Source organism: Trichomycterus rosablanca, chromosome 1 (assembly GCF_030014385.1).
Source record: "Trichomycterus rosablanca isolate fTriRos1 chromosome 1, fTriRos1.hap1, whole genome shotgun sequence".
In the NCBI taxonomy this organism is placed as follows: Eukaryota; Metazoa; Chordata; class Actinopteri; order Siluriformes; family Trichomycteridae; genus Trichomycterus; species Trichomycterus rosablanca.
Genome location: NC_085988.1, coordinates 78,768,552 through 78,791,936, shown reverse-complemented (window position 1 = coordinate 78,791,936; position 23,385 = coordinate 78,768,552). Strand labels below are relative to the sequence as shown.

General features: G+C 39.9%; 1 protein-coding gene across 2 annotated transcripts in view; it reads left to right on the top strand.

Annotated features, from left to right (window-relative positions):
• Positions 1-23,385, top strand: part of tbc1d22a (TBC1 domain family, member 22a) — a 259,440-nt gene that overhangs the window by 85,795 nt on the left and 150,260 nt on the right. For both annotated transcript variants that reach the window (XM_062996460.1, XM_062996461.1), the window contains one exon: positions 22,769-22,875. In XM_062996460.1, the coding sequence (XP_062852530.1) occupies positions 22,769-22,875 (107 nt within the window). The remainder of the gene's footprint in view (positions 1-22,768; positions 22,876-23,385) is intronic.

The following is a 23,385-nucleotide window of genomic DNA, read 5'->3' as shown; positions in this document are numbered from 1 at the left end:
CAAATACACTATTGCCGGTCTTCCCATGGTCTTTACAGTTAATTATAGTATTTTAGTCTAATTATAGTACACTATTATAAAAATTATAACAATAATAATAGAGTAAATGTGTGTATGTATGTGTGTCTATCTATTTATATGTGTGTGTATATTTAAAATTATATGTATATATATATGTGTGTGTGTATGGGGCTCTAGAGTGTTAAGAGTGTAATCTTAAATACAGTGCATTATATTATCGGCTTTACTGGATCTTTTACACAGATTCCCAAAATCACTTGCGGTGCACTTACTGCGGTACACTTATTCTAATATTTCACTGTCTTTTAGTTATTTTTATATTTTACTTAACGAAAATATTGTGGTGTTTTTACTTTCGCTATCGCCGCACTTTACCGCTAGCATTAGCCTATTGCTACTAGAGGGTCGGCTCACCACTGTCCGGGATGTTACAGGTCTCTTGCTGTGTGGTGATGGAGGTGTGGGAATAAAAGCACACGACAAGGTAGACTTCACTGTCTAGCTCCAGAAACCGAACTTTAATGCTGGGACTGTCCGGCGAGTCTCATATACAAAACTAAACCAACTGAACGTCGAAACGCACATGTATAAACCTGGTGCTGCATTCTGATTGGCTGAGCTGAATGACGCTCACATATCGCCGCTACAATATTGTCCCGCCCTTCACTGTCTCTGATTGGTTTAGACCATGATTTGGGCCTGATGTGTGTCTGTTGTACCACAGGGAGACTTTCAGAGTAGCGGAGACTTTTTTTCCCTCGAACGGCTGGTCGCACCGGTGCGACCTCAGATTTTTTTTAGTCGCACCATTGAGAAATTAGGTCGCATGTGCGACCAAATTGGTCGCACTCTAGAGCCCTGCAGTGGGTTTACATTAAAGCAGTGGTCCGGGCCGCAGACTGGTAACGGTCCGTGGGTCATTTATTACTGGGTCGCACAGAAAGAATGAATAATTGGAGATTGCTATAAAAGCAGTTTTCTATTTCGGGTGTTATTGTCTTATTGTCACCCATGGGTGGGAGCAACATCTCGATGTAAAAAAAACAACTCATTTTACATTGTTTGTGAGCAATATTATTAAATCCTCCCACCCCCGCCGGTCCGTTAAATTATATTTTATATGAAACCGGGTTGGGTTGGGAAACACTGCATTAAAGTACATGTATACTAATCAGCCAAAACATTATGACCACCACGTGTGCCTGGCAATAACTATTGCACAACGCTGGTGCATGTGGGAGTCTGGGATATATTCAGTGTTGGGCTGATGGTAGTTACATATTCAGTGCAGCAGATCTAATCAACATGAAAAAGAAACTCATTATGGCCAGTCAACTGGGTTGAAGTATTTCTGACACATCAAACGGTACAGGGAGCCACGGTGAGGACCCATCAACAGTGGTTTGAGCAGGGGCATGTCTGACACTGCTGACAGGTTGTTGAGCGGCCTTCTCATCCAAGACTCATCCATGACAGAGGACATGTAGACAAAGACATCTAGTACTGACCAACAGAGGAGCTGCTGTAGCTCAGATTGCAGATCATTCCATTGCTGATGATGACATGAATGTGTCACAACACCCAGTTAACGAATGTCTACCGTTGAAATCATGCAGGCATGAAAACTGGACATCAGGGAAGGTCGACTGGTCTGACAAGTCCTGTTTTCATCAGTTTTCATCAGTATTACATGGGTGACTGGGCACATGTGCATCATTTATCTGCGGAACAGAGGGCACCAAGATGCCATGAAGGATGATCTACCATGCAGTGTTCAGAAGCTGAAGAAAATTCTGGTAATGTCCTGGTACCAGATACCACAGGACTTCTTCTGATGTATAGTGGAGTTTATGTCTTGGTGGGACAAAGCTGTTTTGAGAGTGTATAAGGCAGGTGGTCGTAATGTTTTGTCCTGTCAGTTGATAAAGGAAGTGTATTGGCTGTTCCAAATTACCTGAAGTGTGACAATTAGTTTGTATGAGTTGGGACATGTTGCAAAATGCAGTGCAAAGAAGAATCTGTGCTTTTTTATTCTGTTAAAAATGAATTCTGTTGAACTTTTATTTCACTGCTTGATACGTGACTTCAGCTGCCTGAACAATCGGTTCTGAGTTTTGTCTGAATCTCCTTTTAACTTCTTTGTCGGTTAGCGGTTAATCGTTTAGGCTGATACTGACCCCCCCCCCCCCCCCCCCCCCACTTTGTGAGAGTCATGTGTGTACTTATTATGAGACTGACTGATAGCTGTCGCTGTTAGCCTGGTCAATTATGGTACCCTAGGGGAAGGGTTCTTAAGCCTTTTTACTAGATGAACCCATTTTAGAGGGTTTTACTTTTGATAGTAAATTAATTTCATAAAAGCCTAGCTAAATATGTTCCTGTTAAACAAAATATTATTATTATTATTATTACTGTCATTGGTTTTATTATTATTATTATTATTATTATTATTATTATTATTGCTTTTATTTGAATTATTATTATTATTATTATTATTATTTTATTATTATTATTATTAAGTTGTTATTATTCCTATTATTTTAAATACTTTATTATTATTATTATTATTATTATTATTATTATTATTATTAATTTCATTTGAATTATTATTATTGTTATTAGTATTATTAATATTATTAAGTTATTATTATTAGTATTATTAAGTTATTATTATCCCTAATATTTTTTGTACTTTATTATTACTATTACTATTATTAGTAGTAGTAGTATTATAACTGTCATTGGTTTTATTATTATTATTTATTATTATTGCTATTATTATTAATTGTATTTGAATTATTATTGTTATTAGTATTATTAAGTTATAATTATTAGTAGTATTATTAAGTTTTTTTTTTTTTTTTTCGTATTATTAAGTTATTATTATTCCTAATATTTTTAATAATTTATTATTATTAATATTATTATTATTATATCTAATATTTCTAATATTTGTATTACTATTATTATTATTATTATTATTATTATTATTATCAATTTATTTTGAATTATTATTATTATTAGTAGTAGTAGTAGTAGTATTGTTATTATTAATATTATTATTACTAGTAGTAGTACAGTAGTAGTAGTAGTAGTAGTAGTATTAAGTTATTATTATTATTATTATTATTAGTAGTAGTAGTATTAAGTTATTCTTCTTCTTCTTCTTCTTCTTATTATTATTATTACTGTACCATGGGGTGCTGTGCAGTGGAGAAAGCAAATTTAATTACACCAAGATTTTTTGAGAATCATTTTGTACTATGTAAACACTTTCTGACACGTCTTTAAAAGCTCGTACACACGTTGAGAGGATCTGCTTTGTTGAAGAGCATGAATCTGGACATGTATATGTGGGATTAAACATGTGGCATGAGTTGCTGTCTGGTTGGCAGAAAGGAAAATAGATAAACGGAGCCCCGCTGAGATCTGTGGGATTTTTCCCTCCACTCACAGAAGAGGCTCTTCACCACATACAGCTTCCTCCATCTTTCATGTGTTCCAACTTCCAAGTAGCACTAGCTCGGCAGTCAGCAGGTGGTCTGGAGAAGGGCTAAGCACGCATTAGAAGAAGTCCTTCTACTTCTTAAGCGCCCTCCTGGACTGGCGCAGTCACTAAGTGCTTCCTTATTCTCTTTCTCATGCAGCCACTAAGGAAGTCATGTGATGATCCAGCTTCTGGCTACCGGTTCTTTATTGTATCGTAACGGCTGATCAGTGAGGGTTTTAGATCGACTAGGAACCACAGACGCCCTCAGAGAAATGAACGGTCAGCGGTGTGTGACCATCGGCGAGTCTTTAATGAGTATCCGTTTGTTTGGATTGTTTGGAGAAGCCAGCCAAGCTCTGATTTTAATGTGGCCTTGATTAACAGCCCTGATTGGCTCTAACGAGTCGTTAAGTGATTGGCTCGACAGGTCCTCCGACATTGCGGGGGATTTTTTTCCGCTCTTCTTTGCACGAGTTCTTCATCGAACCGAGCCGCTCTCTCCCAGCCCTGCGTGGGGAGTGAGAGACACCGAGCTGAGAGGCGTGATTAGCACAGACTCTTATTGTTTCAATGAGAGCGAGCCATGCCGTCTGGAACCGCAGCAGCTTTTAAAGACGTTTAATACTCGTCTGAGTATTTTTACCTTATCAGCTCATCACTGAAAATGGCTCATTAGTAAAAGCAATTCTTGTTTACACTTAGAGGTCTTGTATTTATAATGCGTTATACAGTGTTATGAATAAGTCAGCGCCCCCTTTCTGATCACAGGCGTTATTGCATATATGTGATGCTGAATGTTTTGTTTGTTTGTTTGTTTATTTATGCATTTTCTCCCTTTTGCTCATGACTTTAGCGTGTCCAATTGCCTGATTGGTCATGATTCCTCTTCACTAATAACGATTGAGGAGAATTTAGCTAACCCACGCCCCCTTCGACACGTGGGCAGCAGCCGTGTGCATCTCGTCACCAACACTTGACGAGTGCATATGCAGATCAGCACTGTGTATGGAGAGACACCCTGATCAGCGCACTCTTTCCTCGTTTCTGTGCAGGCGCTATCAACCAACCAGCAGAGGTCGTAGTTGCATTAGTTATGAGTGTCCCTATCCAGCTTAATGCCCCGCCCCTATTTGAACAAAAGGTCAATTGTTGTTCATATGGCTCCACAGGCAGAACGAGTCTGACTCGGTTACAGATCTGTGGTAATAGCAGTTTAATGAAGCTTTTTAATGTAAGAGAGTCACACAAAATGTTCTGTAGTAGCTGGTGTTTATTTAAAGCCACGACATTAATTAATAACAGTAAACATGGAGAGATAACCGAGAAAAGAAACTTACGCTTCCCATAAAATGAATCGACTCATGAATCACTTATATCGATACTGTGAACAGAGCGTCTCTCTTAAAGGCACACACACGTCAATGCTTCTGTCACCGGTTTATCTTCACTGTTCGTCCTATTTTTAAGGTTTTTTCAGACTGAACTGTATAACATCTAACCTGTGTGTGAGCGTGGTCAGTTAGACCAATGAGATATGTCTCCCGTGGGTGAAAAATGAATTGCTTTAGTTTTAGAAGTAAAAAAATCTCGCAATGCAGTACTTTAACCACTAGGCTAAAACTGATAATCTGCCAAAATCATTTCAGGGTGCTTTTAACTAGAGATGTACCGATCAGGGTTTTTGACGCCGATTTCGATCTCCGATTTCTTTTCAGAGCAATCGGCCGATGGCCGATGCCGTGGGGTGGGTGGGCTCAACCTGTGGGGCGCGAGTGCCTGACCAGGGGGTGTGGCGGCATTGCAAGTTTTTTTACTTCTAAAACTAAAGCAATTCATTTTTCACCCACGGGAGACATATCTCATTGGTCTAACTGACCACGCACACAAACACGTTAGATGTTATACAGTTCAGTCTGAAAAAAACTTAAAAATAGTACGAACAGTGAAGATAAACCGGTGACAGAAGCATTGGCGTTACAGAAGGTTGCCGGTTTAAGCCCCGCCACCACCAAGTTGCCACTGTTGGGTCCCTGAGCAAGGCCCTTAACCCTCAATTGCTCATTGTGTTCCGCTCATTGTGTAAGTCGCTTTGGATAAAAGCGTCTGCTAAATGCTGTAAATGTAAATGTAAATTGACGTGTGTGTGCCTTTAAGAGAGACGCTCTGTTCACAGTATCGATATAAGTGATTCATGAGTCGATTCATTTTATGGGAAACGTAAGTTTCTTTTCTCAGTTATCTCTCCGTGTTTACTGTTATTAATTAATGTCGTGGTTTTAAATAAACACCAGCTACTACAGAACATTTTGTGTGACTCTCTTACATTAAAAAGCTTCATTAAACTGCTATTACCACAGAGCGGTAACCGAGTCAGACCCGTTCTGCTTGTGGAGCTAAAAGTTTTCTGTTAGTCAGAGCAGATGATCCTGAACTATGTATGATGCACAACGTTAATTATGTTATTTTAGGTCGTGAAGAGCTTTCACGATGGTTTCTGTACGACGGTTGATGAATGGTGATGTGATGGTTGGTGCTTTGTAGCTCTGTCTGGATCAATCCACTGAGCTGTTAAGCTTAACATGGTCTTTATATATCACATGATCGGATCGGCTACATTTGGGAAATATCACCGATCGCCGATAGCATATTTTGATTAAAAATTGGCCGATATCGATTTATAGCCGATCGATCGTTCCATCTCCACTTTTAACAATATTGTGGTGGTATGTACTGTATCTTTAGTATGATGTCACAAAATGATCCAATCACATGTATTAGTTAGGATCATCATGGCTCCAGTGCCACCTGGAGAAACTGGTTGCAAAGCTGGATCACACCCTGAATAAGATGCCAATTTATCAGCTATCGCTACAAGACTGAAAGCGTATCATTTATTTATTGTCATTGATTTTATACCAGTGTTAACATTCTGATCATTATAATGGGTGTTCACATGTGTCTGGAATGTATTGATGATCCTGATTAGCCCGGCTAAGTATATGACACGGTTGAAGTCATTTAATGGAGCTGTGATAAATCCGGTGTGTGATATTACATGTACATTTTCATGTCTTTGACTGGGAGCTGAGAATAATTGAGAGAAATTGTCCTGTCACCCAGCTATTCGTTTTCTCTGAGAAATTGCAGAATATTGAATATTTTTGGATCTAGTTTAATTACTCAGCTATAAAAAGCTATAAATTGAATTTCTGCACAGATCCCTGCTATGAGAAATTGCTCTTTTGTTCATTTCTACCGCTGAAACGTGTCACGCTTGTCTTGGCGCTGTTGGCTACGTTTCAGAGTTGTCGTTTTATTGTAGAACTCAGCAGATATTGTTGTTAGACACGGGTTTTTCTTCCAATGCTATTTATCCACCTGCAAGGACTCATAAAGGGCACTTTAATTATCTGACCATTCCCTTAATGTCTAATGGCCTCATTACTGTACGTCTAATTAATTTCCTTAAATTGATGAAAAGTGCAAATGAATTCCCCAATAGAGGGATTTCTTCTCCTCTTTATTGTGGAGCTGTTGTCAGAACATAACGAGTAGCTGATAGTTGTAGATGTAAAATTTTGTAAACAACATTAATGTTTTTAGGAGGACCAGTTATGTTCTTATTTTGTAACCACCATTATATTTTATATATTTTTAAATATTTTTTTAATACTATGAGGACCAGTGTATGTACGTATATATATATATATATATATATATTTATATACACTGATCAGCCATAAGATTAAAACCTCCTCCTCCACACTATCCATTTTATCAGCTCCACTTACCATATAGAAGCACTTTGTAGTTCTACAATTACTGACTGTAGTCCATCTGTTTCTCTACATACCTTTTCAACCTGCTTTTACCCTGTTCTTCAATGGTCAGGACTCTCCCAGGACCACCACAGAGCAGGTGTTATTTGGGTGGTGGATCATTCTCAGCACTGCTGTGACACTGACATGGTGGTGGTGTGTTAGTGTGTGTTGTGCTGGTATGAGTGGATCAGACACAGCAGCCCTGCTGGAGTTTTTAAATACCGTGTCCACTCACGGTCCACTCTATTAGACACTTCTACCTAGTTGGTCCACCTTTAGATGTAAAATCAGAGACGATCGCTCATCTGTTGCTGCTGTTTGAGTTGGTCATCTGCTAGACCTTCATCGGTGGTCACAGGACGCTGCCCATGGGGCACTTTTTTTGCTGGATATTTTTGGTTGGTGGACTATTCTCAGTCCAGCAGTTACAGTGAGGTGTTTAAAAACTCCATCAGCATTGCTGTGTCTAATCCACTCATACCAGCACAACACACACTAACACACCACCACCATGTCAGTGTCACTGCAGTGCTGAGAATCATCCAACACCTAAATAATACCTGCTCTGTGGTGGTCCTTTGGGGGTCCTGACCATTGAAGAACAGCATGAAAGGGGGCTAACAAAGCATGCAGAGAAACAGATGGACTACAGTCAGTAATTGTAGAGCTACAAAGTGCTTCTATATGGTGAGTAAAGCTGATCAAATGGACAGTGAGTGTAGAAACAAGGAGGTGGTTTTAATGTTATGGCTGATCGGTGTATATACATACATTTTTTAGTTTAAGAGAACAAGTTACATTCTTATTTTGTAACCACTTTTGTATTTTATGTTATTTTTGCTACTAAGAGGACCAGTTACGTGTTTCATTTTAACCACTATTATATTTTATATATTTTTTATTATTTTTTAATACTAAGAGGACCAGTTATTCTCACTCTTTCTCACGTTTTCCTCTTTTTAGACTTATGTTTTGAGTCTTTACAAATTTGAGCTTTTCTCAAAGTTTCATGTGTTATTTTGTATTATTCTGGGCCAAAAGCACGTACAGCAGCTTAGATAATTTATTAATTTGCTGCAAGTTAATTAGGTACCATATTTTGTTTTTAACTATAGTAATTAAACTGTGTGATAGAACAAACACTGGCAAGCAGCCCTCATATATTTAACAGTTCAGTAAACACTGATGTGTTTAATAACAGTATTTTAAAGTGTTTCTGGTGCCACAGAGACATAAGAGAAAAGCTACTGCAAACTTTAAACTGAACGTTACTAGTTTACTAGTTTTTATTGAGTAATAATAATACTAATAACGATAATATTAATAATGACAACAACAATAACAACAACAAAACAAGACAAAACAACAACAATAGTATTAATAATAATAATAATAATATAATAATAATATTAGTTATAATAATAATAATGTAATAATAATAATAATAATAATAATGATAAGAAGAACAATAATATTAATTATAATTTAAATTATAATAATAGTAATAATAATAATAATAATAATAACAATAATCCTATCACAGCGCTGTAGTCATTCTGTGGCTGTGACGTCTCACTCGTTGCTGTAGTGATTTGTTAATTTGTGATTTGTTAAGTCCTCTACAGAAAGAGATGCTGAGTTCCGTTTCTCAGAATCTCTGTGTGCTGTTTGTTTGCTTGGACTCGTTAAACTCGGATATTTAAATGTTTTATAAATATGAATCACTGGAGTTTCTGTGAATATGACTCCTATAAAAATGTGCACCATTGAAAACGTAATTAGATCTGTTTGAGTGCACCATCAGTGACGTTAGCAAAATAATGACTGAATACATGTGGTAGAACATGTTAAGCACGATTTAAAAGCCAATTTAATGTGAAGTCTTTGAACAAATTGCACGTTTTGATGTGCAGCATTAAAATGGGTTTGATGCAGATGAGTGGTGTATGAAAGGCCTTACAGAGTTTTATTTTTCTTATTTACCACAGAGATTTAGTATTTATTTAGTATATCACTACTACAGAATATATTTTATTTCATTTGTATACTTCTCTTTTTAAATCTCACTCACTCACTCGCTTATCCAATTTGGGTAGCGGGAGGGGGGACTGGAGCCTATCCCAGCTTTTCAATGGGTGCAAGGCACACAGCAACACCCAATAAGCAATAAACTGCACTGCCATCATCTCTTTTTCTGCAACCTAGTCTCACTGTACTAATAAAAGAGGCACACAGATGCCCGACTAAGTGTTTCACAAGTATTAAGACAAACCAGAACAACGATCAAATGAAACAGCAATAGAAGCATGAGACTTATGTCATATTTCTAGGGCCCTACTAAATTTATGGGAAATGTGCTTATTTTATATACACACACACACACACACACACACACAGCATTGGTCAGGAGTTTTTCCAAGTTACCTGAGTCGTGTTTTAGCTGCTTTAGATTGATTGCTAACTGAATTGCCGTAGGATTGCTAGGATGCCTCATAGTGCAAATTAACCAGTAAACATGAGACACTTGAACACTGCGCAAATGTAGAACGTTAAATTGCTAAACACAAACCTCAAAGTTTGAATTTCACAGCAAATTGCTTATTACACAGGACACAAGAGTTTGCATGTTCTCCCCATGTTTTTGTGTGTTTCCTCCGGAAGCTCCGGTTTCCACCCACGGTCCAAAGATGTGCAAGTGAGGTGAATTGGAGATACAAAATTGTCCATGACTGTGTTTGAAAATTGAACTTGAACTGATGAATCTTATGTAATGAGTAACTATCGTTCCTGTCATGAATGTAACCAAAGTGTAAAACATGACGTTAAAATCCTAATAAATAAATAAATAAATACACTGGAAAAGGTTCATTTCACGGTCCGTGGCGCCATTTTTATGGCCGTCAATTAGGTAGTGCCTTAGTTATAAATATGGGTATGACTAACACACTTGAACTCAATATTTAGGAGGGATGTCCACATACTTTTGGACATACAACGTAGTTAAAATGTCACTTTTATTTAAGGATTCACATTATTCTTTTATAGCTTTATTGAAATAAAGCTAGCAAGCCATAGCCTAGTGGTTAAGGCACAGGACTAGTAATCCGAAGGTTGCTGCTGTTGGGCCCTTGAGCAAGGCCCTTAACCCTCAGTTGCTCAGACTGTATACTGTAACTGTACTGTAAGTCGCTTTGGATAAAGGCGTCTGCTAAATGCCAAAAATGTAAATAAGTGGGAATCAACCCAGTACTTACAGGTGGATGCTCATCTTCTCTCATAAGTAATTAGCGTTCCAAAGTCTCTTGGCCAACAACAGTAAAGACGATACTGTGTCCTTTCTCTTTTTTGTTTAATAATTGGTGGTGGTTAACGTTGTGGCCTCAGAGCAAGAAAGTCCTGGATTCGATCCCAGGTGGGACGGTCCGGGTCCTTTCTGTGCGGAGTTTGCATGTTCTCCCCATGTCTGTGTGGGTTTCCTCCGGGTGCTCCGGTTTCCTCCCACAGTCCAAAGACGTGCAAGTGAGGTGAATTGGAGATACAAAATTGTCCATAACTGATATTAAAATCTTAAACTGATTAATCTTGCGTATCGAGTAACTACCTGTCCTGTCATGACTGTATCCATAGTGTGTAAAACATGACGTTAAAATTCTAATAAATAAATAAATAATAATGGCAGAGACTCTGTCTCTATAGACTGCTTGAATAGTTGGAACACCTGACTCAAGGTGTTTCTCTTTTGCTGCTGGCGTATTATTCATTCCCTCCAGATGATGAACGGCACTGAATCACAGATGGATCTGCACCCTCTGTTTCACGCGATGCCACGTTTACATCGTAATTATACTCCCAGCTCTCATTATTCTGCTGTTAAAGTCACGCTTCTGCCGAGCCCACTTCTGTATTAATTATCCCCACTTTCAATTACACCTTTGTGGAATCTGCACTCTCATTATCCGGCGATGGGTGTACGCAAACATCCCTCCTCCTGACGCTACCCGCACAGCCACGCGGAGCCGAACAGTACAGGTGGCGCCGGGCTGGACGTCCTCTTCGTCACCTGTAGGGACGCCAAGCCCGAGCTTACTTGATCCCTTTTCTCACCGTGGCCTAGCAAACAGAGGGCATATGGCCTGGCAGGACTGCATGGTGTGAGATGTCAGAACCAGTGCCAGGACCTCACAGCTGGCATCGGCAGCGTGCCAGGGAGAGTTTGTCTGTTAGACCAAGCACACAGGATGAGGCAGCAGGTCAACAGGAAGCTGTAGTGGATGTGGAGGCTGGTCCAGATGGAGGGATTGGAGCGCGAATGATACAGTCTGCATCGTATAAACAACACACTCCCCCAACCAACACACACACACACACACACACACACACGTGTTGTGAATTTATTCAGGGGAAATACTTATGTTTTTAAGACACTGGTCCATGCTGAATCATAACTGCAATCCATGCACTTTTAAAATCCAGTACTTTACACCAACCCTACACACCACATGTACGCCATATGGCTAAACGTATGTGGACACTTGACCATGAGTGTATTGGACATTACATTCCAAAACCATGAGCATTAATATAAAACTGGCACCATGTAGCAGCTATAACAGGCTCCACTTTTCTGAAAAAGGCTTTCCACTGGATTTTGCAGTGTGTTCATGGGAACTCTGCCCCATTAAATCAAAAGCGCATTCATGAGTTCAGGCACTGGTGTTGGACGAGAAGGTCCGGCATGCAATCAACAAAACCATGTCTTAACAGACTTTCTTAAAAGAAAAAGCGTCTTACTCAAACTACTGGGGCGGCACGGTGACTAAGTGGGTAGCACTGTCACCTCACAGCAAGAAGGTCCTGGGTTCGAACCCCAGGCGGGGCGGTCTGGGTCCTTTCTGTGTGGAGTTTGCACGTTCTCCCCGTGTCTGCATGGGTTTCCTTTGGGTGCTCCGGTTTCCTCCCACACTCCAAAGACGTGCAAGTGAGGTGAACTGGAGACACAAAATAGTCCAGTGTGGTACATTTTGCTCTCTTTTGTCTTAAAAGAAAAAATAAAATAAATTAAAAGGAACATAATTAAAAGAATAATACAAAAGTATATAATTCTATATAAAAAGTTAATAGCTATTAGCTATATTTATAACTATAATAAAAGTTAAAAAGCTAATAATAATAATAACAATTGACAATAATAGTGGTTATTTTTAATATATTATAAAAGCTGATGGTAGTAATTTTAATTACAATTACATAAATTATATAATAATAATAATAATAATAATAATAATAAAAGTATTAATAATAATAATTGATAATAAATAGCAATAAATATGAAATAGCAATAAATATGAATATATTATAAAAGCTGATAGCAATAATTACAAATATAAAATATGAATAATAATGACACTTGTAATTGATAAAAATAGCAATAATTATAAATATACTGTATGATAAAAGTTGATAATAATAATAAAAAACTAAAATAATTAATAATAATAATAATAATAATAATAATAGTAATAAAATAATAATAACAATAATAATAATTGTAATTAATAATAGTGATAATTATGGAATACATACATTATAAAAGCTGATTGCAATAATAATAATAATAAAAAAATAATAGTAATAATAATAATAATTGTCATTGATAATAATAGTGATAATTTTGAATATATTATAAAAGCTGATAGTATTAATAAAAAAAATATTTATTGTTATTATATTTGTAACTGCTAATAGTAGTGATAAGTGTAAAATAAGTGTAAAGTCTTTATCTTTTGCTGCAAGTGCTTTCCATGTTGAATTAAAAAGCACCCCAAGCCCCTGATTTCACTGTTTCTTGGTTCCTGGCGAGCTTCATGTAAATCTTTGCCTGACATGATTCTGGTAAAAACAGAACCCGTTTTTACTGTTAGGAGGTGTTGAGGTTTCAGTCCAGTACCAGTTATCTTGTTGCCTGGACAAGAGACAAGAGTACCGCTGGTAGCAAACCTGACCTCTTCCATGTAAAGCTTTTTTGTACTGATAGTAAGTGAGTGTGTTTTTGAGGACTCTGTGTGTGTGTGTGTGTGTGTGTGTGTGTGTGTGTGTGTGTGTGTGTGTGTGTGTATGTGTGTGTGTGTGTGTGTGTGTGTGTGTGTGTGTGTGTGTGTGTAACGAGAACAGAATGTAGGTATTTGATATGTATACCCAACACTTTGAGAAGGTGTACAGTGGCAGCTTGTGCTAATTAACACACAGTGGAGAGGAAGCGCACCTCTGAGTGTCCCCTGGCTTGGACCAGATGTCCCAGTAGAGCTTTGGCTCGTATCAACTGTCCTCAAGTAGCAAACTTCTCTTCTCAATTACTGCTGCACACTAAACACACGGTCGTGCTGTGTCCAGTCACAAGCCTTTGCACATGACTGGAACTCAACATTTCATCTATCACCGTTGCTGAATCTTAGGTCTTACATCAAGCTTAATTATTAGAAATAAAATATAATGATTGTGGAAGACTACACAGTACGACAGCACATTCCGTAAATTAGTGGTCATGATGGAAGTGAATAAAATCCAGCATCTCTGACCAAAATCCATAACTGGTCTTAGATTTTGTGGCATTGCCACAAACGGTCCTTATGATTGACCGGAATAATAGCTCAACAGTCCATGGTTTAAGCTCCATGACTGCCAGGTTACAATTGTTGGGCCCTTGAGCAAGGCTCTTAAGCTTTTTTCTAATATAAATGTACAAGTCAAGTCAAAAGTATTTGTACAGCGCTTTTTACAGTAGACATTGTCTCAAAGCAACTTTATAGCATCCAGGACCGACAGGCCAAAAACCCCTGATGAGCAAACCAAGGGTGACGGTGGCAAGGAAAAAACTCTTGAGAGGAACCAGACTTCTTAGGTGACCTGGCAAACCATTTAAATGAAAAGGATTTACACATCATACATACACTACATGAATTAAAACTGAACGTTGTAATTAGAGAAAAAAATAAACAAGCAATTGGAGTTCTTCATTATTGAGTTCAGTCTGTGATAAAGTCAGTAGTGAGTTCTGGACATTTTCGGTGCAAACATGCCAGGTGTCCGTTACATCTAGCATGAGCAGCTTTGTTGGCACAGCAGTCTTCTCTGTGCCCATGTAAAATGGCTATTTTGACTGCACCCATTAAAATGCCTGGCCGCTCTGGTGCTGGAGCACACAGTAACACCATGGATGGGGCGCCAGTCCATCGCAGGGCGGACACACACATACACTCATCCATTCACCTATAGGGCAATTCAGTGTCTCCAATTAACCTGACTGCATGTTTTTGGACTGTGGGAGGAAACCGGAGCTCCTGGAGTAAACCCACGCAGACACAGGGAGAACATGCAAACTCTGCACAGAAAGGACCCGGACCTGGGGATCGAACCCAGGACCTTCTTGCTGTGAGGCGACAGTGCTACCCACTCTTTTTTTTTATTCAATTTCAGTAAAATCTTGAATCTTTATTTTTAAAAAAGGCATTTTTTTTTAATATTCAGTGCTAGTTAAACTGCTAATTAAAGGCTGAGACACCTGAACTTAATAATTATGAAGGGTGTCTACATACATCTGACCACTAAAATTAATGTTCCCAATGTTCCCACATTTACATTTATGGAATTTAGCTTCTGACTAAATACAGTGCAAGCAATTAAAGAATACGATCCTAGCTCAGGAGCCCAGCAGTTAATTCCTGTTAATCGTGGGGCTTGAACCAGCAATCTTCAGATTACTAGTCCAGTATCTTGACCGCTACTCTGTCACTGCTCCTGAAAGTGCTATAAAGATTCTATTGCTTGGTGTTGCTATTATTTGGGGGCTCATTAAACACATGAAATGAATTCAGTGATCCAGTGACTGAGTTTTTTCCCCCTCTCTGTTGTGTTTGTAGTGTCGCTGCCCTTTTTGCACTTTATTCGCTCCGACTGTGTCACCTTGCCTCTGGACTGCAGGTATATCCCAACTGGCAACTGCCCACTCCGTCCACTCTGCACTGGAACAGATGGCATCGCAGTGACCACACACAGGCTGGACATTAGTCCGTGTGTGTGTGTTTAGTTGTAATTTTCTCGTGTATTATCTGGTCCATGCATATGTGACACTGATTGAACGATAGATTGGTTTGTTTATTAATTAATTATTATTAATTATTGATGGATGTCTGTCACTGCGCTGTGATTAGAACAGTGAATTTACACCGATTAGGCATAACATTATGACCACCTCCTTGTTTCTACACTCACTGTCCGTTTTATCAGCTCCACTTACCATATATGAGCACTTTGTAGTTCTACAATTACTGACTGTAGTCCATCCGTTTCTCTGCATGCTTTGTTAGCCCCCTTTCATGCTGTTCTTCAATGGTCAGGATTCTCCCAGGACCACCTACAGTTATCGAATGTAGTCCATCTGTTTCTCTACATACTGTTTTAGCCTGCTTTCACCCTGTTCTTCAATGGTCAGGACCCCCACAGGACCACCACAGAGCAGGTATTATTTAGGTGGTGGATCATTCTCAGCACTGCGGTGACACTGACATGGTGGTGGTGTGTTAGTGTGTGTTGTGCTGGTATGAGTGGATAAGACACAGCAGCGCTGATGGAGTTTTTAAACACCTCACTGTAACTGCTGGACTGAGAATAGTCCACCGACCAAAAATATCCAGCCAACAGCGCCCCATGGGCAGCGTCCTGTGACCACCGATGAAGGTCTAGAAGATGACCAATTCAAACAGCAGCAATAGATGAGCGATCGTCTCTGACTTTACATCTACAAGGTGGACCAACTAGGTAGGAGTGTCTAATAGAGTGGACAGTGAGTGGACACGGTATTTAAAAACTCCAGCAGCGCTGCTGTGTCTGATCCACTCATACCAGCACAACACACACTAACACACCACCACCATGTCAGTGTCACTGCAGTGCTGAGAATGATCCACCACCTAAATAATACCTGCTCTGTAGTGGTCCTGACCATTGAAGAACAGGGTGAAAGCAGGCTAAGATATGTAGAGAAATATATGGACTACAGTCAGTAATTGTAGAACTACAAAGTGCTCCTATGGTAAGTGGAGCTGATAAAATGGACAGTGAGTGTATCAACCTGGAGGTGGTTTTAATGTTATGGCTGATCGGTGTATTTTCCTTTTCTGTATGAGCTGTGAGCTCCCTGCTGTACTGTGCTGCTGCCAGCCTGCAGTTCCTCTGAGCAGCACAGGAGGCGCTGTTGGTTCATGCAGAATTCTCAGCTGCTCTCCGGATGTCCTTGTTTAGTGATGAGTAAAGGAGCTGTACTGTTAAACCGCTGCCTTTTCACTACCGACAAGATTAACAAAGCCTTCCTGCAGCTCAAACATCACGGCCTGATATAAACGCCGCCGTATAATGCTCCCACCTGCCATGGGGGTCGATGAATCAGAGCTTTATCCTGACACTTACGTTCGGTTGAAAAATGTCAGAATGAGAATGAGAAGCACTAAAGTATGTAGAAATGATTCATCAGTCTGTCCTTCTTAATGCTGATCCTCTCTATTTTCCATTTTTTATTCTGATTTACTAGAACTACGGCCTCTAAAACAAAAAGAGCATCGTATTCATTTGCTACTTGTCTTTTATTCATCCAGATTCAGTGTTCACTTCTTATTTTCATCAACTGCTTCATCCTGGTCAAGGTCGCAGGAAAAATTCTGCACAAGACAGGAATACTCTAGACTGGGTGCCAATCCATCGCTGGGTTTCTATAAACTTTTTTTAGACGTAGCCTATCATGTCTGAGTAGACACGCAGCCGGCCGATAGTTACCTCCTTGTTTCTACACTCACTGTCCATTTTATCAGCTCCACTTACCATATAGGAGCACTTTGTAGTTCTACAATTACTGACTGTAGTCCATCTGTTTCTCTGCATGCTTTGTTAGCCCCCTTTCATGCTGTTCTTCAATGGTCAGGACTCTCCCAGGACCACTACAGATCAGGTATTATTTAGGTGGTGGATCATTCTCAGCACTGACATGGTGGTGGTGTGTTGGTGTGTGTCGTGCTGGTATGAGTGGATAAGACACAGCAGCGCTGCTGGAGTTTTTAAACACCTCACTGTCACTGCTGGACTAAGAATAGTCCATTCAGTGTTTACTTCTTATTTTCATCTTCAATCCTGGTCAGGGTTGCGGGAAGTCCAGTGTCAGTGGGTAACATTCTGCACAAGGCAGGATTACCCTGGACTGGGTGCCAATCCATCGCAGGGTTTCTAAGAACTCTTTTCAGACATAGCCAATCGTGTCTGAGTAAACATGCAGTCGGCCGATAGCACGATAGCACTTGGTGGGCTAGCGGGATACATCACTGTGCCACCCTGTAGATTTTTTTTTCAAATGCATTTTCTCCCCTTTTTGTCGTCCAATTGCCCGATTGCGTCATTCTTCTGCTCCACTGGTGCCGGCCCCGGCTCTGATTTTGAGAATGAAGCTAACCCACGGCCCCTCTGACATGTGGGCAGCAGCCGTATGCATCTTTTTACCTACACTAGATGAGATCAGCTCTGTGTACGGAGAGACACACCCCAATTCGCCTCTGTGTAGGCACCATCAACCAGCCAGCAGAGGTCGTAGTTGTATCAGTTATGAGAGAGCCCCTATCCGGCTTAATGCCCCGCCCCTTTATGAATAACAGGCCAATCGTAGTTCATGGGGCCACTCAGCCTACCCGGCAGGCAGAGCTGAGACCCGATAGGATGTATTCGAGATCCCAGCTCTGGTTTTTACCGCTGCTCCACCTGATCGGCCCCACCCTGTAGACTTGAATTCTTATTTACATTTAACATTTATGGCAGTTAGCAATGCTTTTATTCAAAGCAGCTTCCAATTGTGACCATTTTTACTTCAAGCAATGGTGGATTAAGGGCCTTGCTCAAGGGCTCAACAGTGGCAACCTAGCAGTGTTAGGGCTTGAACCATCAGCCTTCTGATTATCTTTCTAATGCCCTTATATATTAAACATACTGCACATAATTACAATCTCTCTTTTTGTATGTCTTTTCCAAACAAAATAGCTCAACACTGACTTTCAATTCTTAATATAAACTAGAAGCTTTTCACCACCACGCCATCAGCAGAACAATTTGATTGAAATCTTATATAATCCTATATCTTAATAAAAACATGATATTTTTTTAGTAGTCAGTGTTAGAAAAAGCATAAAGCACGCTTGTGAAATTTACTGTGACAGTTCCTTTGTAGTAAAGGTCAGATCTCCTTGAGTCTAATCCTTTCCATTGAAGCACACGTTCAGATGACTTTGAGCAGGTGGAGTCGATCGACTCATCAAAAGCTCGTTCAGGTTCCCATTGTTCACCGGTTATAAGTATGAACATCAAGGACCAAACTTTTGCCCCCTGCTGTATTTGTATCTGTAACCTCTAGTAAATCAGTAAGTCACATTGTGAGCCAAGAAGTTCTTCTCCAGGAGTATCAGCCATAACATTAAAACCACCTCCTTGTTTCTACACTCACTGTCTATTTTATCAGCTCCACTTACCATATAGAACCACTTTGTAGTTTTACAGTTACTGACTGTAGTCCATCTGTTTCTCTGCATGCTTTGTTAGCCCCCTTTCATGCTGTTCCTCAATGGTCAGGACTCATCCAGGACCACTACAGAGCAGGTATTATTTAGGTGGTGGATGATTCTCAGCACTGCAGTGACACTGACATGGTGGTGGTGTGTTAGTGTGTGTTGTGCTGGTATGAGTGGATCAGACACAGCAGAGCTGCTGGAGTTTTTAAATACCGTGTCCACTCACGGTCCACTCTATTAGACACTCCTACCTAGTTGGTCCACCTTGTAGATGTAAAGTTAGAGACGATCGCTCATCTATTGCTGCTGTTTGAGTTGGTCATCTTCTAGACCTTCATCAGTGGTCACAGGACGCTTCCTACAAGGCGCTGTTGGCTGGATGTTTTTGGTTGGTGGACTATTCTCAGTCCAACAGTGACAGTGAGGTGTTTAAAAACCCACTCATACCAGCACCACACACACTAACACACCAATGCTGAGAATGATCCACCACCTAAATAATACCTGCTCTGTGGGGGTCCTGACTTTTGAAAAACAGCATGAAAGGGGGCTAACAAAGAATGCAGAGAAACAGATGGACTACAGTCAGTAATTGTAGAACTACAAAGTGCTTCTATATGGTAAGTGGAGCTGATAAAATGGACAGTGAGTGTAGGAACAAGGAGGTGGTTTTAATGTTATGGTTGATTGGTGTATATAAATATAGGAGGTTCACAACCATCACACACCCCTTCCAACACTGACCTACTGATCTCCATTATCCCCGCATGTCTGTGCAGGCTAGTTACAGCAGTTATTATACAGCAGTTATTATAAAACCCTGTTCAGCTCTTGTCCTTACAGACACATAGCCAATCATTTGTCTGTGCAGACTCTCGACCAGCTGATATCAAAGCTAAGAGTATCTCAGCGCTGGTTGTCTAGTGTATTGTATTGCTGCCCCACACGAGCACCCTAACGTTTGGATTTGCCAGTCTGATAGTTGTCAGTTACTGCAACAGACCTCTCTGCCACTGCATCCAAGTCTCTCTGAACCGGTGGGTACTGTGTTCAACCCCAGCAACACTGGTGATCTGTCAGCACCAGCTTGAGAACCTTACATTCCCTCCATGGTTGAAACATAAATCAGGAGACTCTCCTGAACGGTGACCTTTTCTCTTAGGTGTGGAGGAATTCTGACCCCACCACAATGGATGATCTTGGCAGGTCTCCATTACTCAAATAAAAGGTCAACCTGCTCACTTCCAAACTCCAGGCTGGACCACCATGTCTTATATACATACAGGACCGCTACCACACGTGGAACGGTAATGCTGTAAATGTTTCTGCTCCGACCAGCCTCCCAGCTCTGCCAGAGCCTCATGGTTCTGCCGGCGTTACCAAGGAGACAGAGCCAGGCTGGTAGCCCCTAGTGTGTGTGTGTGTGTGTGTGTGTGTGTGTGTGTGTGTGTGTGTGTGAGTAAGAGAGAAGTTGTTAGATCTTCTCTCTACTGGAGCTTTACCTGAATAATCTGCCAGAGCTGCGGGTCCACTCGTCTCAGGCAGATAGAAACTGAGCAGAGACCACGGCTCTGCTAATTGTGTAAACAGCCCTGTTTTTTAATGTGTCTGACAGGTAGCTGTGTGTGTGTGTGTGTGTGTGTGTGTGTGTGTGTGTGTGTGTGTGTGTGTGTGTGTGTGTGTGTTTTGACCCATGTGTGACTTGACTTTATGCTAAACCCAATTAAGCAGCGTGTCAGGAAATCATTAGTGCTTGGAGCTTTGTTCTTTTGTCAGTCCTCTCATGAAATTCATGTCAAAATGAAGTGTGTTCACAATCCTAAGTATTATTATTATTATTATTATTATTATTTATTTTCATGCAATTTTTATCTCTAATAATGGGTTTAGTATACTATCTGTTTAATCACTAGTGCTGTTGCAGCTGTATTCTTAATAAAAAAAAATAATAATCCATAGCTACTCATAAGGAATAAAATGATTAAAACATAATTTAGAGTACTTTATATGCTACCCTATTAGTTATTAGTTTAAAAAAAAAAAAAAAAAAAAAAGCTCAAAAGGGTCAAAATTTCTACTTGGCCTGAACTTTTCTAATTTTGCTTCGATCACTGGCACATTGCAGTAACACACCCAGGACAGGGCATCAATTCATCACAGGGTCTCGGTCGTCCCTCAGATGCCAGACTGGCCAATATTCAACTGAGGATTCGAACCCTGGATCCCAACTGTAGTGGGCCAGTGTAATTTACTGCTGAGCTACCTAAACGCCTCTAAATACAGTCGTACCTTTTAACTCGACGCCCTTAAACTCGGAATGTTTGAAACTCGACGCCCTTCATCGAAAAATTTGTTCCCTTAAACTTGATGTGCTTGCGATGTAAACAAAGGGGTAAGCGTTAGGGCACATTCACATGAGAAGCGACGAAACCACTTTTGCACCAGAGGCTGTAGTTACAGCAGTTATTATGCGGCGGTTATTAGGAAACCCTGTTCAGCCCTTGTCCCGCCCCGCCAACTCTGAAATCTAAATGAATAGTGTGTACACAATCTTAAGTATTATCAAAAACAATTATCAAAGTATTATCAAAAACAATTCCATTATTTTACATTAGCCTAAAATGTGTGCAGTTCATCTGAACCATGGAACACATTAACAGGTTTCCCAAACATCCTTATGGGAAAAAATACCTTCTCAACTCAACGTCTTTTAAACTCAACGCCACTCCCAGAACCAACTGATGTTGAGGAAAAGAAAAAACGAAAAAAGAAAAAGAATGAATTGATTAGCTCTGATCTTTAACCAGCGTTTTTTGTTTTGTTTTTTATATCGTCACTGTCCAATGAAAAACACGTATCTCCAAAAACCCAACATTTCAGGAAAAAGAAAAGAACTCTAACAGTGCAAACAAACCACAGATGTCGACATTTAGATACAATTCAGCACAGAAATAAAAATATATCTTTATCAGGTTGTCAGTCTGTTGGTTTCATGTGTAAAATGGACTCACATGTACAAATATAAATCATGTTCACAACCATGCAATTGAATAATCTGAATAAACTGTAGAGATGAAACATTACACATTTCTTAAACAGTACTGGAGGGGAAGGAAGCGGAGATATGCGGTTTTGATGGACAGGTCTAGTAGCTAATGGAGATACTCGTTGAAGAGATTGCATGATTTTTCATCTCTTCATTGGTCATTTTGATATTAGCTGCTATGGACAGAGAGAGATTTATACCCACAATCAACACATGTAAAAAAGTGAAAACTGCTAAAAGTGGAGATACGTGTTTTTCACCGGACAGCGACGATATGCAAAAAATCACTTTAAATTTCCTTGCACATATACATGTCTATACATAAGCCTATATAATTAGGGTAAAGCGCATCAACAGATTAACGCCTTGATTAACGCCCCTGCCCTGTTAATTAGCCGTATTGTTGAGCCACGCTTAATACCAGGCTACACCAGCACATAACAACATAGCCCTAATCATTGTCAACACTTCTCATTAGACTAATTCTAGCAACATGTCTCCGACTCATTCAGCTCAATTGTTAAAATAAAAACATTGAAATAAATAAAAAGTGACAAAAATGCACAAATTGTTTATTATAATTTCATCAGTTTGTTGACTGAACTACTGTTGTGTAATAAATGAAAGATTCCTGATCTAAATAATCTCTCTCTCTCTCTCTCTCTCTCTCTCTCTCTCTCTCTCTCTCTCTCTCTCCATCACCCCCTTCCTCTCATTATTTTCTTAATTGTTTTTTTTCTCTCTCTCTATTTCCTGTACTTCCTCCTCTGTTGCGTGTGATCTGTGCTGGTTGCAGAGGAAGAGGTGGAAAATTTCGATGTTTCCAGTTTGGAGGAGGAGGTTCTGCGGAACATTGAGGCCGACAGCTTCTGGTGCATGAGCAAGCTGCTGGATGGCATTCAGGTAAATTGATTCTCTGTTTGCTAGTGCTAGTGCTGCCTCTCTCTGTGTGTGTATACTCAGTGTGTGCCGATATAGGAGCGTCTGATTCTGAAAAAGTGTGTGTGTATCAGTGTTGTACACACTTAGGGCGCATTCACATGAGAAGCGGCAAAACTGCTTTGGTGCTGGCTTTGCCTTTGTTTCCTACAGAGTGTGGCGGTGCTGCTTAGATTGCCGCTGCACTTTCCTGAGCGGCCACACTGCATACTTTTGCTGCGTTGGGTTTGCGATTTTTACGCTTGACACAGTGCTTAGAGTTCACTTGAATAAACTTTGACCCATTTTTTCACGGACTTTTTTTAAAGCACCTCCAATGACACGAACTGTTTGATATGATGCTGTAAACGCGACTCAGACGGAACGAACAACTCTTAACATGAACAAAGCTTAACGTGTTTATTGTACTAAAACAACCACCAAGGAATACAATTAGTGGAGATAACATATGACCTGTGATGATCAAGAGAGGTT